General features: G+C 48.0%; 1 protein-coding gene across 5 annotated transcripts in view; it reads left to right on the forward strand.

The window, feature by feature from the left end:
* GATA4 (GATA binding protein 4) overlaps positions 1 to 8,268 on the forward strand; it is a 79,687-nt gene extending 71,419 nt beyond the window's left edge. For 4 of the 5 annotated variants that reach the window (XM_013990297.2, XM_013990298.2, XM_005657268.3 and 1 more), the window contains exons 5-7: positions 2,840 to 2,927; positions 4,431 to 4,579; positions 5,642 to 8,268. In XM_013990297.2, the coding sequence (XP_013845751.1) occupies positions 2,840 to 2,927; positions 4,431 to 4,579; positions 5,642 to 5,824 (420 nt within the window). In that variant the 3' untranslated portion in view covers positions 5,825 to 8,268. 5 annotated transcript variants of the gene reach the window in all.

The following is a 13,924-nucleotide window of genomic DNA, read 5'->3' on the forward strand; positions in this document are numbered from 1 at the left end:
GTTACCGTGAGCTGTGATGTAGGTTGCATATGTGGCTCAGATCCCGAGTTGTTGTGGCTGTGGTGTAGCCCAGCAGCTGTAGCTCAGATTTGACTCCTAGCCTGGGAACCTCCATATGCCTTGGGAGTAGCCCTAAAAAGATAAAAAGACAAAAAAAAAAAAAAGAACATTATTTACATGTAGTTGCTTATACACACACACACATGAATGAATACACATACATACATATGCATGTGTTAAATTTTTTTTTTTTAAGAAGAAACATAAGAGGCTGTTATTCCAGTTACCTCACTGGGGATAGGATTGATGGTAGTGGGGTGGAAGGGGTTATTATTAACTTAATCTCATACATCTTATGTTTTCTTGTGATAATGAGCTTAAAAAATGGCTAAAAATATGATTAAGAATATTCATAAGAAAATACATCGACCCTTGAGCAATGTGGTAGTTAGGGAGGCCGACCTTCTGCACAGTTGAAAATCCATGTCCAACCTATAGATCACCCTATGTATATGTGATTTCTCCTTATATGTGTTTCCACATTGTCGGATTTAACCAGCCACAAATCATGTAGTAACTGTTGAAAAAAAAATTCACGTGTAAGTGGACCCATGACGGATGGTGGTGATGGTTGCATAATAGTGTGGATATACTTGACACTACTGAACTGTATATTCAGGGGTCAGCTGTACACTTCTGTTTGCAAGGAGTGTGTACAAAGGTGTTTGTTGAATCCTGTAATAATGAAAATGAAAGAAAAAACTTTATGGGGAAAATGGTTCAAGAAACTATTGTTCTTCAGTAGAGGAAAGATAAAAGAGACTGATAGAGGAATATTATATAGGTATTAAAAAGATTGTGTCTCTAAAAAATTAGAAATAGAGTTATTATACAATCCAGCAATCTACTTCTGGTATATATCCAAAAAAACTGAAAGCAGGATTTCCAACAAATATTTGTACACTCATGTTCACCGTAGCAATATTCACAATAGCCAAAAGGTAGAAGCAACCCAGGTGTCCACTGATGGATGGATAAGCGAAATGTGGTCTGCACACATAGTGGAATCTAATTCAGCCTTTAAAAGGAAGGAAATTCGGTCCCAGGCTACAACATGGATGAATCTTGAAGTCGTTATGCTAAATGAAAGAAGGCAGTCACAAAAGGACAAACTCTGTATGATTCTACTTACATGAGGTTCTGGAGTAGTCAAATTCCTAGAAACAAAGTAGGATAGTGGCTGCCAGGGACTGAGGGGAGGGGGGAATGGGGAATGACCATTTAATGAGCAAAGAGTTCCATTTTACAAGTTGAAAAGCGTTCTGGAGATGGATGGTGGTGATGGTTGCATAACAATGTGAATGTACTTGACGCTGCTGAACTGCACATTTAACAGTGGTTAAGATGGTAAATTTTATGTGGTGTGCATTTTACCACAGTTTTTTGTTTTTCGTTTTTTGTTTTTTTAAGTACTGGGGAGGGATGAGATAAACAGAAGGGCAGAGCGCAGAGGAGGGCAGGGGAAGACACTCTCCCCAAGGGTGGGAAGGCTGTCTCCTCTGACTCTTGGTTGGCTAGAAGGCAGTTCAAGTTTATGTGCGCTACTACTTTCTTGTTTTTTTTTAAACTTTATTTAAATTTTATTGAAGTACAGTTGATTTACAGTGTTAATTACTGCTGTATAGCAGTGATTCAGTCATATATTTACACATTTCCATTCCCCTATAGGTTACCACAGACTATTGAGTAGATTTCCCTGTCCTACACAGCAGTGCATTCCTTCCTAAGAGCTGCACATCTCGTCTTAGAAGTGATCCTTGCTTTTCCTTCCATCCTTGTGGGTGTGGCCTGTGTCAGTCCCTTACAGGAGACAAGCATAGCTCAGGGGCTAAATGGTTTGGATGGCCAGGCCTAAAAGAAACCAGGTGTGAAAAAGGCACACTATTTTAAAATGCTAAAAAGGTGACCTTGCAGGCCTGCTCCCCAACACTTGTTGAGGCATCCTGAGTGGCTCAGGAGTGACACTGACAGTTGCTGCTTGTTTAAAGTCAGATGCTGTAAAGTCCTGTCCACAGCTGGTTTCTCTCACACCCTGGCCGCAGAGCAGTCTCTCCGCCATAATCCCCGAAGTTCTCACTACCCGTGGAAACCACCACTCATTCCAACTAGACTCAGTGCAGAGGCGCTCCAAGTAGAGTGACTTCACGTCTCCACTTGCCAGGAGAGTCCTTGACTATGCCCATTTTCTTGGCATAATTACTAACAGCACCCTCTTTTTACTCTCACAGTGTCTGGGGGTGGCTGATCAGTTAAAGGCTTTGGCACTTGCTGTTCTTGTGCCTGAAATGCCTGCCTACTCGACTGCCTCCTACAAGCCAGCCATCACCTCCTCAGGGAAGCCTACCTCGATGTGCCACTTTCCTTCCCCCAACCCAGGACAGGGTCCAGTGCTTCTTTTCTGTTCTCCCACACCACCCTATCAGTCTGGTTATTTTCTATGTGTCTGTCTTTCCCAGCAAACGGTGCACCACTAGAGGGAAAGAGCTGTGTCTTTAGCTCTCCATTTCTCAAGTGTCTGGTATAATACCAGCATGGAATGTAGGTGCTCAATGCATTTTTTTGTTTTGTTTTGTTTTGTTTTTAGTAGATTAGATTTCTTGCTCATCAGGAGTTCTGGGCCTGATTCAGCCCCAGGGTTTGTAGAGGAATTGTGTATATCTGGACTTCTTTGTGTGTGTGTGTGTGTGCGCGCGCGTGCACGCGTGCGCGTGTATGTGAGAATACCGCTGCAGATCATGTACAAATGGAAAACCATGTATATGGACTTGTGATCCCCTAGGTCCCCAGGCCTCTTGCAATGCGGAAAGAGGGGATTCAAACCAGAAAACGGAAGCCCAAGAACCTTAACAAATCGAAGACGTCAGCAGGTGAGGAAGAGGTCTGAAATTCTGTGAATAATGCAGCAGCCCTGGGAGTGTGTGAGCATGTGTATCTCAGGTGTAATGACAGCGTCATCCATCTCTGGCCGGATAACCCAGTGCAGAAGTAACATCGTCAAGGAACATGTCGGGGCCTTTGAAGCAGCCTCAACTCAAGTTGGGGCCTGATTTTTGCTAGTTGCAGAGACTGTGGAGGTCCAGCTGGACCCCTTTGAGGGCCTGAAGGGAAAAGGAACATTACTCAGTCCCTCCATCTTTGTGCTGCAGCCACGCAAGCACTCAAGTTCTTTCAGTTCTCTTTGAGCCAACTGGGGTCTGGGAAGACAAGGTCCCATTAGGCATATTTATAATAGATTGATTTTTAAGCCAGTGTATAATTAAAATCGTGTAATGCTGTGTATTTACAAAGTTCCTTCACAAATGTTATCTCACTGATCCTTAAAGACTCCCATGAGACCCCATTTATGACGCCCATTTTACTAAGGAGCAAGCTGAGGCTCAGAGAGGGCAGTGACTTAACAAGGGTCGCACAGCTGTGAATAGGTAGATCTGGAATGAAGACCCAAGTTTTTACACTTCAAGCTCCATATTCAGCTCAGGATACACTTTGCCTTCTCAGTTTCTAGGTTTAAGAATGAGGCCCGCTACCAAGATCACTCCCTCTACTACTATCGAATTAGAGATTTCACTGGGAAATGCTGTGGTTCCCAAGAAAATAAGTCAGCTGATCTGGTGGAGAGTTCATCTTCTAATCTAAGGCATGACAGGGTCAGATAAAACTCCCTGTCCCACTGCTGGGAACAGGACCAAAGTTCTCCTTTCCTGACTCCACAGTGGCTCACCCCTCTGGCAGTCACGACTTAGGAGAACATTGAGTGTCTCAAGCCAGTGGTTCTCCCAAGCCAGTGGTTCTCAGATCCCTGCTTCCATGTTGTAAACATCAGCACTTTCCCCTTGGGGGCCCCATCTCTTTACATGGTAGAGTCACAGGGAGAGCTGGCCTCGGTTCAGGTGTTCAAGCCCCCATCTGAATTCCAAATCCAGGGAGCTCAATATCTCAGCAGAAAGTAACATGAACTGACACAGGCTATTTATAGCTCTATCCCATGTGTGAATACACACGTGTTTCTGTGGAACTAGTGATGTATTTAATTACAGGGTGTTGTCTCAGAGCCTGCTGGAGGTATTCTATGATATATAGGTTTTGCCCTTTTTAATCCAAAAATTTTGACTCCTGAGACACACGTGGCAAGGGTTTGGGATAAGGGGAAGTGAACCTGTCATTTGCAGAAGTCCCTCAGGTTTCTGCTGCTTCTGCTTCATGGTGAGGCCCTAGCCCAGCATGGATGAAGGACCTGCCTCCCCACCCCCCAGAAACCAACCCCCCCACCCCCCGCAATCGTAGGTAGACAAAACCATGAGCATGGCTCTACCCTGGCTGTCTCTTCATCCCTGCCCCTGGGTGGGTGTTCTGACTCTGCCTTGTTCTAGGTCCCTCGGGCAGTGAGAGCCTCCCTCCCACCACCAGCGCTTCCAGCAACTCCAGCAGTGTGGCCACCAGCAGCAGCGAAGAGATGCGTCCCATCAAGACAGAGCCCGGGCTGTCGGCCCACTACGGGCATGGCAGCTCTCTGTCCCAGGTACTGCCCGTGGGGGAGGAACTCCACACCACAGGCCAGGCCAGCTCGGGAGGTGAGGGGCTGTCTACACAGCACATCTGACCAAGCTACAGCGATCTGGACACACAACTGTGATACAACTGTGATATACAAGTGTTTAGCAGCTCCTCTGTGCCAGGACCTGTGGAGACAAGGAGGCAGTACGGGGCTGGCATGCAGCGTGACTACAACCGAATCAGACTGCGAGAGATGAGGGAGGACTGGGAGGCGGAGTGGGCCTTCTGAGCCAGTCAGTCTCCTAAGTGAGCATGGTTTGACCTTGGCCATGAGGATGGGTACATTTTGACAGAAGGAAGGAGAAGAGGTCCCTCCTGGCGTGGGCAAAGGTGTGGAAAGTGCAGAGGGCAGGTGGGTGGGTTGGGGTTGGTGAGGAGGTCACAGGCAGGACACAGTGAGGGTTAGCTGCAGGTCCAGCTCCATTTGTGTGTCCAGATGAGCAGCAGAACCCTCATTTTCTTCTTTCACATATGACAGCATCCCTGCTCGTCCAGCCCTTCCCCCTGAGGCCCCTCCATGTGGGATCTGGATGTTTCCAGGCTTGGTCCTGGTGCCCTACTAACTCTGTCCTCTCCTCTGCCTGTGTTTGAGGGGGTGTATCCTCAGGAGCCTTCTGCTGTCAGGGTGGAGAGAAGCTGGGCCCACAGGACCAGGAGAGCCAGAGCCCTTTCTGGGCAGGGAGGATGGCTTCTTTCTGGAAGTGGAGACTGATGGTGATGAGATTGTAGAAAATAGCCCACGTAACCATCCAAGGCTCCAGAGAAACGGGAGCAGTCACAAAGCGACTGGGTCTGTACTCAGGAGCAGCCGATGAGTCACGCAGGCCCTTGCCCCCCCACAGCGCAGGGGTCAGAGCAGAAGGGCTGTGTGGTGCCCCTCCTGCCCTTGTCCTTTGGCCCTCTCCTCTTGACCCCTTCCTGGGGTGGGAGCCAGCCTGGGCAAAGCTGCAGAGTAGGGCTCAGCCTCTCCAGCTCAGACCCCCGACTGAGCCCCTCCAGTGATGCTTCTTATACTTTTCACTTTCAGACCTTCTCAGTTAGTGCCATGTCTGGCCACGGGCCCTCCATCCACCCGGTCCTCTCGGCCCTGAAGCTCTCCCCGCAAGGCTACGCATCTTCGGTCAGCCAGTCACCGCAGGCCAGCTCTAAGCAGGACCCTTGGAACAGCCTGGCCCTGGCTGACAGTCATGGGGACATAATCACTGCATAATGTCACCTCCTTCCCTCCTCAGATTCCTGCATGGACTTGGGACTCGGAGGACAGCCAAGAGGAGGCTCTGAGCTCCCGGGGGCTAGCCTGCTCTGTCTGGGCCTGACTCCAGACAACCGGGAAGAAACTTGAAGTCGATGATTTGGTTAGGGGAGTAGGTGCTGGATTTTATGGGATACTTTTAAAGCTGGGGGACTGGAGAGTGCCTCCCCGCCCCCCTTTGCTGGGAGCTCACCTCAGGCCTTTCCAGTGAGGTGGAGACTTCTTTCTCATTTTCTGCCCCTGGTCGGGAGAGGAGAGGGCCTTCTCCCCTGACTTTCCAGTGCAGTGCCCAAGCTGGTGGTCTTCCCCACCCCTGGGATCTGAGAGCAGGCACAGGGCACAGGGCACAGGGTCCTGGGCCCCGCTCCGGCCTGAATCAGGGCACCTCTCTGACAAGCGTTTGGATGCGTGGGCCTCTGGGAGGCTCCTGCCCTGGCCCAACACTCCTCCTCGGGCTCGGCACACCCCGCACCTCTAATACTGAATCTTGACTCCAAACCTGCCAGTGGTAGGGCCAGTGTTACCGGACACTCAGTGAGGAGATGGAGGAAGGGGACCCCCTTTCCCACCACAGAGTGGCTTCCGCAGCCTGGCAACCTCACCTCCTTGCAAGTTCCTTCCGTGGCTAAAATCGCTCCACTGCTCTCAGTGGTCAGCTCTGCCTACAGTTTGAACATGTCTCTCCCTGGCAAAACAGGAGTTCGGCCCTTCAGCCAAACGGAAGCCCCCCCAAGCCTGCCCGCTCCCAGCCCTTCTTCTACCCCATCAGCCCTGGGGGTCCGGAGTGAGAACAAAAAAGGTTCTGCTGCTAAAGCCAGTTTGAGTAGCATTCATCTAAGACTTGAGATCCTTCTGGAGAGGATATGCAGTGGACCTTCCCCTGGGCTGGGGCCTCCTGTGCGGGGGCGGGGTTTTCAGCTTGGATCTCGAGGATGCGCCCTCCTTTAGTGGAGACTTGTCTGTAGTGCAGGCAGCAGGCTGCAGCCCCTGCACCCAGGCCTACCTTCAGCAGAAATCTTTTGTCCTGGAGTTTTCAGCATAAATTCAGATGAACACAGCACAACTCATGGAAGAAAGATGAGTGATGAGAAGAGACCCCGAGGGTGGGTCCTATCCTCACAGCTTGGGAATTGGCCTCCTCTCCAAGTTGCTGTTTCTATTCTCAACGCTGGGCTCATGAAGACGCTCGCTTCTGCGTCCTGGTTGCCAACCGAGTGTAGCTGCCCGGCTTTCCTCTGTGCTACTCCAAACACCCAGCCCCTACCCAAATCCTCCCGGCTGTAGCAGAGTATCTTTAAACCCAGGTTCTGTTTTAATCATCATTTACATTGCTTTCTTCTGTGAAAGCCCCCCTCATATACTGTCCCTAACCCACAAACCTGCTAACATTGTCTTAAGGTGAAATGGCTGTAAAATCAGTATTTAACTAATAAATTTATCTGTATTCCTCTGCCTTTTCTCCTCCTCCCTCTGAGGTCTTTTCCTGGGAGGTTGGCTGCTGCTCTTTGCAAGGTAGTCCTGAGCCACTGAGGGCCCTTTGCCAAGCTGCTCCAGGCTGCATCTGAATCACTTCTCCATTCCTATTGGCAGTTAGCCCAGACTTCCTCCATATGTGATGGGGGCTAGTGACAAAGACACACATCCCAGTCCTGGTACTGACTAGTGTGTGACCTTGACAGGTAACCTCTAGGTTTGGTTTCCTAGGAGAGGACTGGACCAGCCTTTTAAAGTTCCTGTGGCCCAGAAGTTGCCACCCAACAAAGGGGTGCACTTTTAGAGCTCCCCTTGGGGATACCAGTGGTTGGAGCATGAGGCAGAGCTTCAGAGCAGTGGTCTCTCCTGCCCACCTGGATAAGATGTGCACTGGAGAGTCATGCAGACTGGTCCCACCATCATCTCCTTTAGGGTTTGATCCAAACAAGCGGCTAGAAGGCCGGGTAGCACTCCACCCCAGTGGGAAAAGAGGTGAAAACTTACCCTATGTCCATTTTGTCCTCACTTCCTTAGGCTACAGAACTGCTTAGTTGCCTTATCTTAAAAGTGGGCTGGGGTTGGGGGGAGTGGTCCTAAGGCGTGTGGAATGGGACCCAGACAAGCAAGTTCATCCCCACTCAGAATTACTGGCAATAGCTTCCTGCCTCTCATCTGGCCTATGCCAAACCCAGGGGGCAACTGTGGCCTTTGACCTTTCACAACACCCTTTTTATTTTCGAATGCAGAAGGGAAAAAAACCCTATAATAACCATTCTTCTGTGTAAAATCTTAAAAGGCTTTAAAGTGGCTAAGAAATAGCCAAACCTATTCAACGCAGCTACCATCAAGAAGGATGAGTAACTGATAATTCTAGCAACTAAGAGTAACAAAAGAGATTCAAAAAGAAAAATAAAACCTACCAAGATTTATGTTGGCCTTGGGGAATACATGTTTTCTGATGATGAAGTCTTTGCTGAAAACATTTCTGTTCCTTCCCTTAGGAATGGCTAGCAAGGATGGTGTCATTAGAATAAATGTCTGGCCTAATGTGGTATGTACACACACACACACTGTACCGGAAGATTGACTTCATTCCTTATATAGCCATAACTTGTCTTTCACCTCAGATGGCAAAATCCAGCTTGATCCCAGCCTCCTTGCTCACCAGACTTGGTTGCTTTCCTAATTCAAATGTATCCTCAGAGGAGGTCAAGTTGCTACCAATCAGGATATTCAAAAGGATGCCGTACCTAGATGGTTGGGAAGTGGCTGGAGGAAGGATGGAGAGGTGGGGCTGGGAGGTGAACTAGCAAGAATGGTGTCATTAGCATAAATCTCTGGCCTAATGTGGTGAATGCAGTGGCCAACGTGCAGGTGTGTTCAGGCTCAGAAATCCTTCACGTTCCCTTTCAGGCTTACCTCTTGCTATGACAAGGATTTTGAATCACAGGTCAAATCATTTTTAATAGTCAAGAGCATTAATCCTTAATATTTGACTTTTGGATGACTTTAGGGAGTGAGTAGTAGCAGATTTAGCAATGATTATGTTGTGGCTTGGGTTGACAATGGTGAAAATAAGTTTATATTCACTGAACATGCACCAGATGGAGCTGGGCTGGGAGTTATTTGATGCCTCCCTTCCAAGCACTCAGAACTTACTGATTTGGATGTTAGTGCACAAGAAATAGCCACTTGGAAAGCCCCTTTTGGAGTGGAGGTGATGAGTTTTCAGTTGTTTAATATAGTTGGAAACTATATCTTGCTTGAAGCTAGACCACAAACATGGCACTACCCCTTAACCACATAAATGTGTTTCTTTCTGTTGCCAAGGACCAGCACCAGAGCTTCCAGGTTCAGACTGGCAAGTGGAATTCATGCACCTGAGAGCTCTGGACACTTGCTATCTGTTCAGTTATTGAGCCTCTCTTCCGCTCCTGGGCAGCGCTGCTGCTCTCTGCCACCCTGGCTCCAATGTGATTTTTTACCTCCATTGCAGTAGCTGCAGCAGTGGCATTTGCAAAAACTTTGAATAACCAGGAGAACTAAATGCTCTAAGCAAAGACAGCATTAAGCCTAGTTTCTCCATATCCAGTTTTCTGTTGGTCTGTGCATGGCCAGCTCATTCTTCTGGCTGAAGCCTGGGAGACGGTGGGTTTAGTTTTACAGAAAGGGGCACCCACACATCTATGCTCTGGGTTAACAGGAAGAGTGGAATCACAAAAAGCCAGTGGTGGTCTTGGGCTGCAGGAATACAAGGGACAGGCCTGGCGGTCTTCAGACAGACCCAAAGAGGGCGCTTCTCCTCTGGAGTGAAGGCTGATCAATGAGGCCTCCCATCCCTTCACACACACTCCATCCTCTCTGCTCCACAGTGACTGCCTTGTGTCCCATGGCTGTAGGAACACTGCGCCACCTGAGAAATAAACGTGACCCTACAGGTTTTTAACCAGATGCAGTTCACATCACGGGACAGTGGCAGTTTTTAAATCCATGAATCTCTGATTGCCAGGAGTTAATTCAGATCAAGTTCAATACTACTAAACAATACTAGTAGACCCCTCTTACAATAAAGGTATTGTAGTCTCTTGTGCCACCTCTTCTTTAAGATAGATTTATTCAAATGAACATGGGTTGTAACTAGAGATGTAAAGCATTTAGACTTATTCTTCCTCTGTTCTTTTCTTCTAGAACTCATGAAAATAAAAACATTAAAAATATTATTTCTAGGGTTCTTGATTATCTAAGACTTTGGGGCTGGGCTAGGGGACAAGGTGGTACAACTGAAATAAAAGAATCCTAAATGGGCTTTGGACCAGGACGCTGCTGCCCAAAGTAGTAAGTGACATTGGCTACCAATGCTTTGCAATGTAAAGTCATTGCTTTGCTATTCAAAGAATCCCATACAGAGTGGCTGTAGTGCTGTGGGTTGGGAACACTTTCATAAGTTTTCTGTCCCACCCCACCCCCACCCCCTGCCACATCCTTGCAGATGTCCTTGGTGTGGCTTCCAGCCTGACCACAGCCAAGTGTCCCCTTACCCCACCCACCCCTCCAGTGCCCATGTTTTGAACTTGTTTTGTTTACATGATTATTGGGACTCTCCCTCATTTTTAGAGATCAAAAACATAACCACATATAAATTAAACTTTAATTTGAAAAAGAATGAAAGTGTAACCGCTCACCTCTGCTAACACTACCAGATGGACAATAACACTAAGCTGATAGTTCCCATCCAAGGCAAAGACATCTTATTTAGATTGCTGTGCAGTCTTTCTATGGCTACTAGATGGATTGTTACCTTCAGGCTTTTTGGCTATTTTGAAATGGCTCATGGGGTCCTACTGGGTGACTCTCTGGGTCCCAGGGGCTCTAGAAAGGGACCACTGCTTCCTGGGACAGATTCTATATCCATATCCACCCGTACTTTTGCATCCTCAGAAATGAAGGGAGGAGCCCACCAGAAAGAGCCAGAAATAGGTCTCAAAATTCTAGTCTAGGTTTGGCCAGCCAGCATCCAGCTGTGTGACTTGGGCAGTTCACCAAACTGCTCTTCACCTGCAAATGTTCGGGAGGAGGGGAACTTTAAATTCCTCTCAAGCTCAAAGCAGTCGAGAGCAAAAATAATCTGAAGTTATTCTTTCCATATCTGGTGTCGCCCAAGAGCACAGGTCCCCTTCCCTTGTGGGTGTTGTCACGCTGCAAGGATGGTCTGGAAAAGACATGAAGAAATTCTTCCCCAGGGTCACACTGAATTCAAACCTGGATCAGCAACTCTGAAACGACCCATTGAGCAAAGTGGTTCATCTCTCTGCCTCTGGGTCACCTACTCTTGTTGGTACAGAGGAAACCTCAGGGCCTCGAGATTTGCAGAGCCTCACTCTAGAGACTCCAGATTGATGTTCTCCAAGAAGAAAACTGCACCTTTAGTGTGACCCAAAGAATGAGGTTTTAAAATGTTTCAGAAGCTATTCATCCAAATGAGCTCTGCTTCTCAAAGTAGCCACCTTGAAAACTACTCACTCCAATGATGCTGTCACTGCAAGAATGTGTGTTGGAACTCCCCTTAGAGGCTCTCCAGACCTACTCAGATCAGCCTAAGGGAAACCAAGCTCACCACTTCTCAACCACAAGCAGAAGATGGAGGCGCCAAATAGAATTGTGTCACTTGATCCGTTTTTGTCACCAGTCTTAATGCTATATGACCCTTCAAAGAATAGAAATTTGCCAAGAGTGAAAAGCTATTGAAGAACAGTTTGTAGGGTCTGAAAGCTGATCCCAGCAAAGGAAACAGAAGTGATGGGAGGAGTTCCCATTGTGGCTCAGTGGGTTAAGAACCCAGTATAGTCTCTGTGAGGATACAGGTTCAATTCCTGGCCTCATTTAGTGGCTTAAGGATCCAGCATTGCTGCAAGCTGTAGCGTAGGTCACACTTGTGGCTTGGATCCAGTGTGGCTGGGGCGGTGGTGTAGGCCTGATGCTGCAGCTCTGATTTAATCCCTAGCCACAGCTGTGGCCATAAAAAGCAAACAAGAAAAGGAAAAAAAAAAAAAGTGATGAGAAACATTTTCAGGTCCTCTGAGGCAGCCACACTGCAGAGGACAGCAAGCTGCAGTTTCTGTGTGCCTTGCTGCGCTCTCCAGCCGTGTGCTGCAGATTACGGGACTGGGATGGGGTCCTGCATAGAGAATGCTTGAAGTAAGTCATTTCTGCAATTGAAGCAGTGTTTTGTTTTTTTGGTTTTTTTTTAATTTTTGCAGTCACAGACCTCTCTGAAAGTATAATGAAAGCTGTGACCACCTTTCCAGAACAGTACAGAGAGCCTGAGATTCTGTACACCACTCACAATTGTAGGGATTCTATGAACTCTGGAAACTTCTCCCTATACCCCAGGCTAAGAACTCCTGCACACAGGCTCTGGTTTAGTCCTGGGCTGTGCTGGCCAAACTGACCAGGTCAGCTCCTTCTAGGGTGTCCTGGCAGTTGGTAGGACAGGCTGGGCCCAGAGCAAAACTTGAGGCTTAGCTAAGAGGTCAAGCAGTGGAAACCGCCCCCCCCCCACCCAAGGCAGTTGTCAAGGCCACAAGAGCTGCTCTGGGCCCCCCAGGAGGTTCTGCCTAAGATCTAGCTGTTCCCACAAGGACAGGGTTTAGGAGTTCCTGGTAGCCCCTTCTTTACAGGAGGGTGTGAGTTGATTCTATGGGAGTACAGGGAGAGAGGAGGGGTTACAGGGCACAATCTGCCAAGGATTTGGGGTGCTTTGTTGAGGGCTCCTTCAAGGAGCTGGCCTGGGAGTGTCGAATGGAAAGGAAAGAACTCTGCTAGGTAAAGGATGCCTGGATTAGGAGACGGTGCCTGACTCACTTAGAGATCATGAAGGCTCTCAGAGACCACCTGGTCCAAACCCTCTTGTCCCACCATCGTCCGTGGACCCCTTCCAAGGCCACAGAGTTTGCATGAAGAAGAGAGTGCTTACTGAGCGGGGACACATTCACTTGGGAGGCTGGGATTGGAATAAAGGTACAGACCTTGCAGTTAATGTGCTTACCATGTGGGGGCGCTAGCATTCTCTCCCTTGTGGCATCCGGAATGGAACAGCTTGATTTTTTTCAAGCTTTCAATCTGAGATCAGCCCAGAAACTCTGCTAAAATGTTACCTGCCACTAACTGAGCAGTACTGCACCTTAGAGGCACTAGTAGCTTTATATATCCATGTAAAACATTCCCTGTATCCTCATAACCACCTTTTGCACACAAAGAAGATACAGCCCACGGATTTTAAATAGATCATGGAAGGTCACAGAACTAGTACAGGCAGAACCAGGATTCATCTATGTCTGTTTGACTTCAGAATCTGGGCTTTTACACCCCCAGAGAATAAAAACCTAAAAGATGGAAACTGCACACAACCCTGGTCTAGATCCCACTCCAAGATGAAGTCTTTCAACATCTTTCTAGAAGTTGGGGGGAAATCCTTGTTTCAAATTCTCCAATTTCGATATGATGAAATAAGGTCCTAGAACCACTGGGAAATAGGGCTTACCATCCAGTCACCTGCCTAAATGAGGAAGCAACTAGAATAGATCCGGGAGCCCCACTCACACTCTTTGTGCTCCCCAGGTGCCTCTAGAGACACAGGAAGCCCCCTCCATGTAGTTCAGGACCCCAAGCTCTTGGCAGTTTGATTCCTCACCACATCCTATTGCTTCTCTCCTTCACTTCCTTTCTTGCTGTCTTTGGAGTGGCTGAATTTGAATTGATTTTCATGTGCATTATAACTTGAACCCTGGAGAAGTCAAGGGCACACAGGTAGAGGGAGGAACTGACTCCATGACCCCTTAGAAAACTGGGCATTGACCCCCCATAGTGTGGAGGCCCAGGCTCCTGTGGGCTTTGGGGTTGCCCCTAGGCTGGGAGGCCACTAATAATAACTAAAACACATTGAGCTATTGCTTTATGCCAGGCCCAGCACCGAGATTCATGTGAAGCATCTCAGTAAATCCCACCACAGCCTAGTCATGTGGTCCTTTCATTCCATTTTATAGATGAAGAAACTGAGGTACAGAAAAGTTACTTGCCCAAGGTCTG

Source organism: Sus scrofa, chromosome 14 (assembly GCF_000003025.6).
Source record: "Sus scrofa isolate TJ Tabasco breed Duroc chromosome 14, Sscrofa11.1, whole genome shotgun sequence".
Classification (NCBI taxonomy): domain Eukaryota; kingdom Metazoa; phylum Chordata; class Mammalia; order Artiodactyla; family Suidae; genus Sus; species Sus scrofa.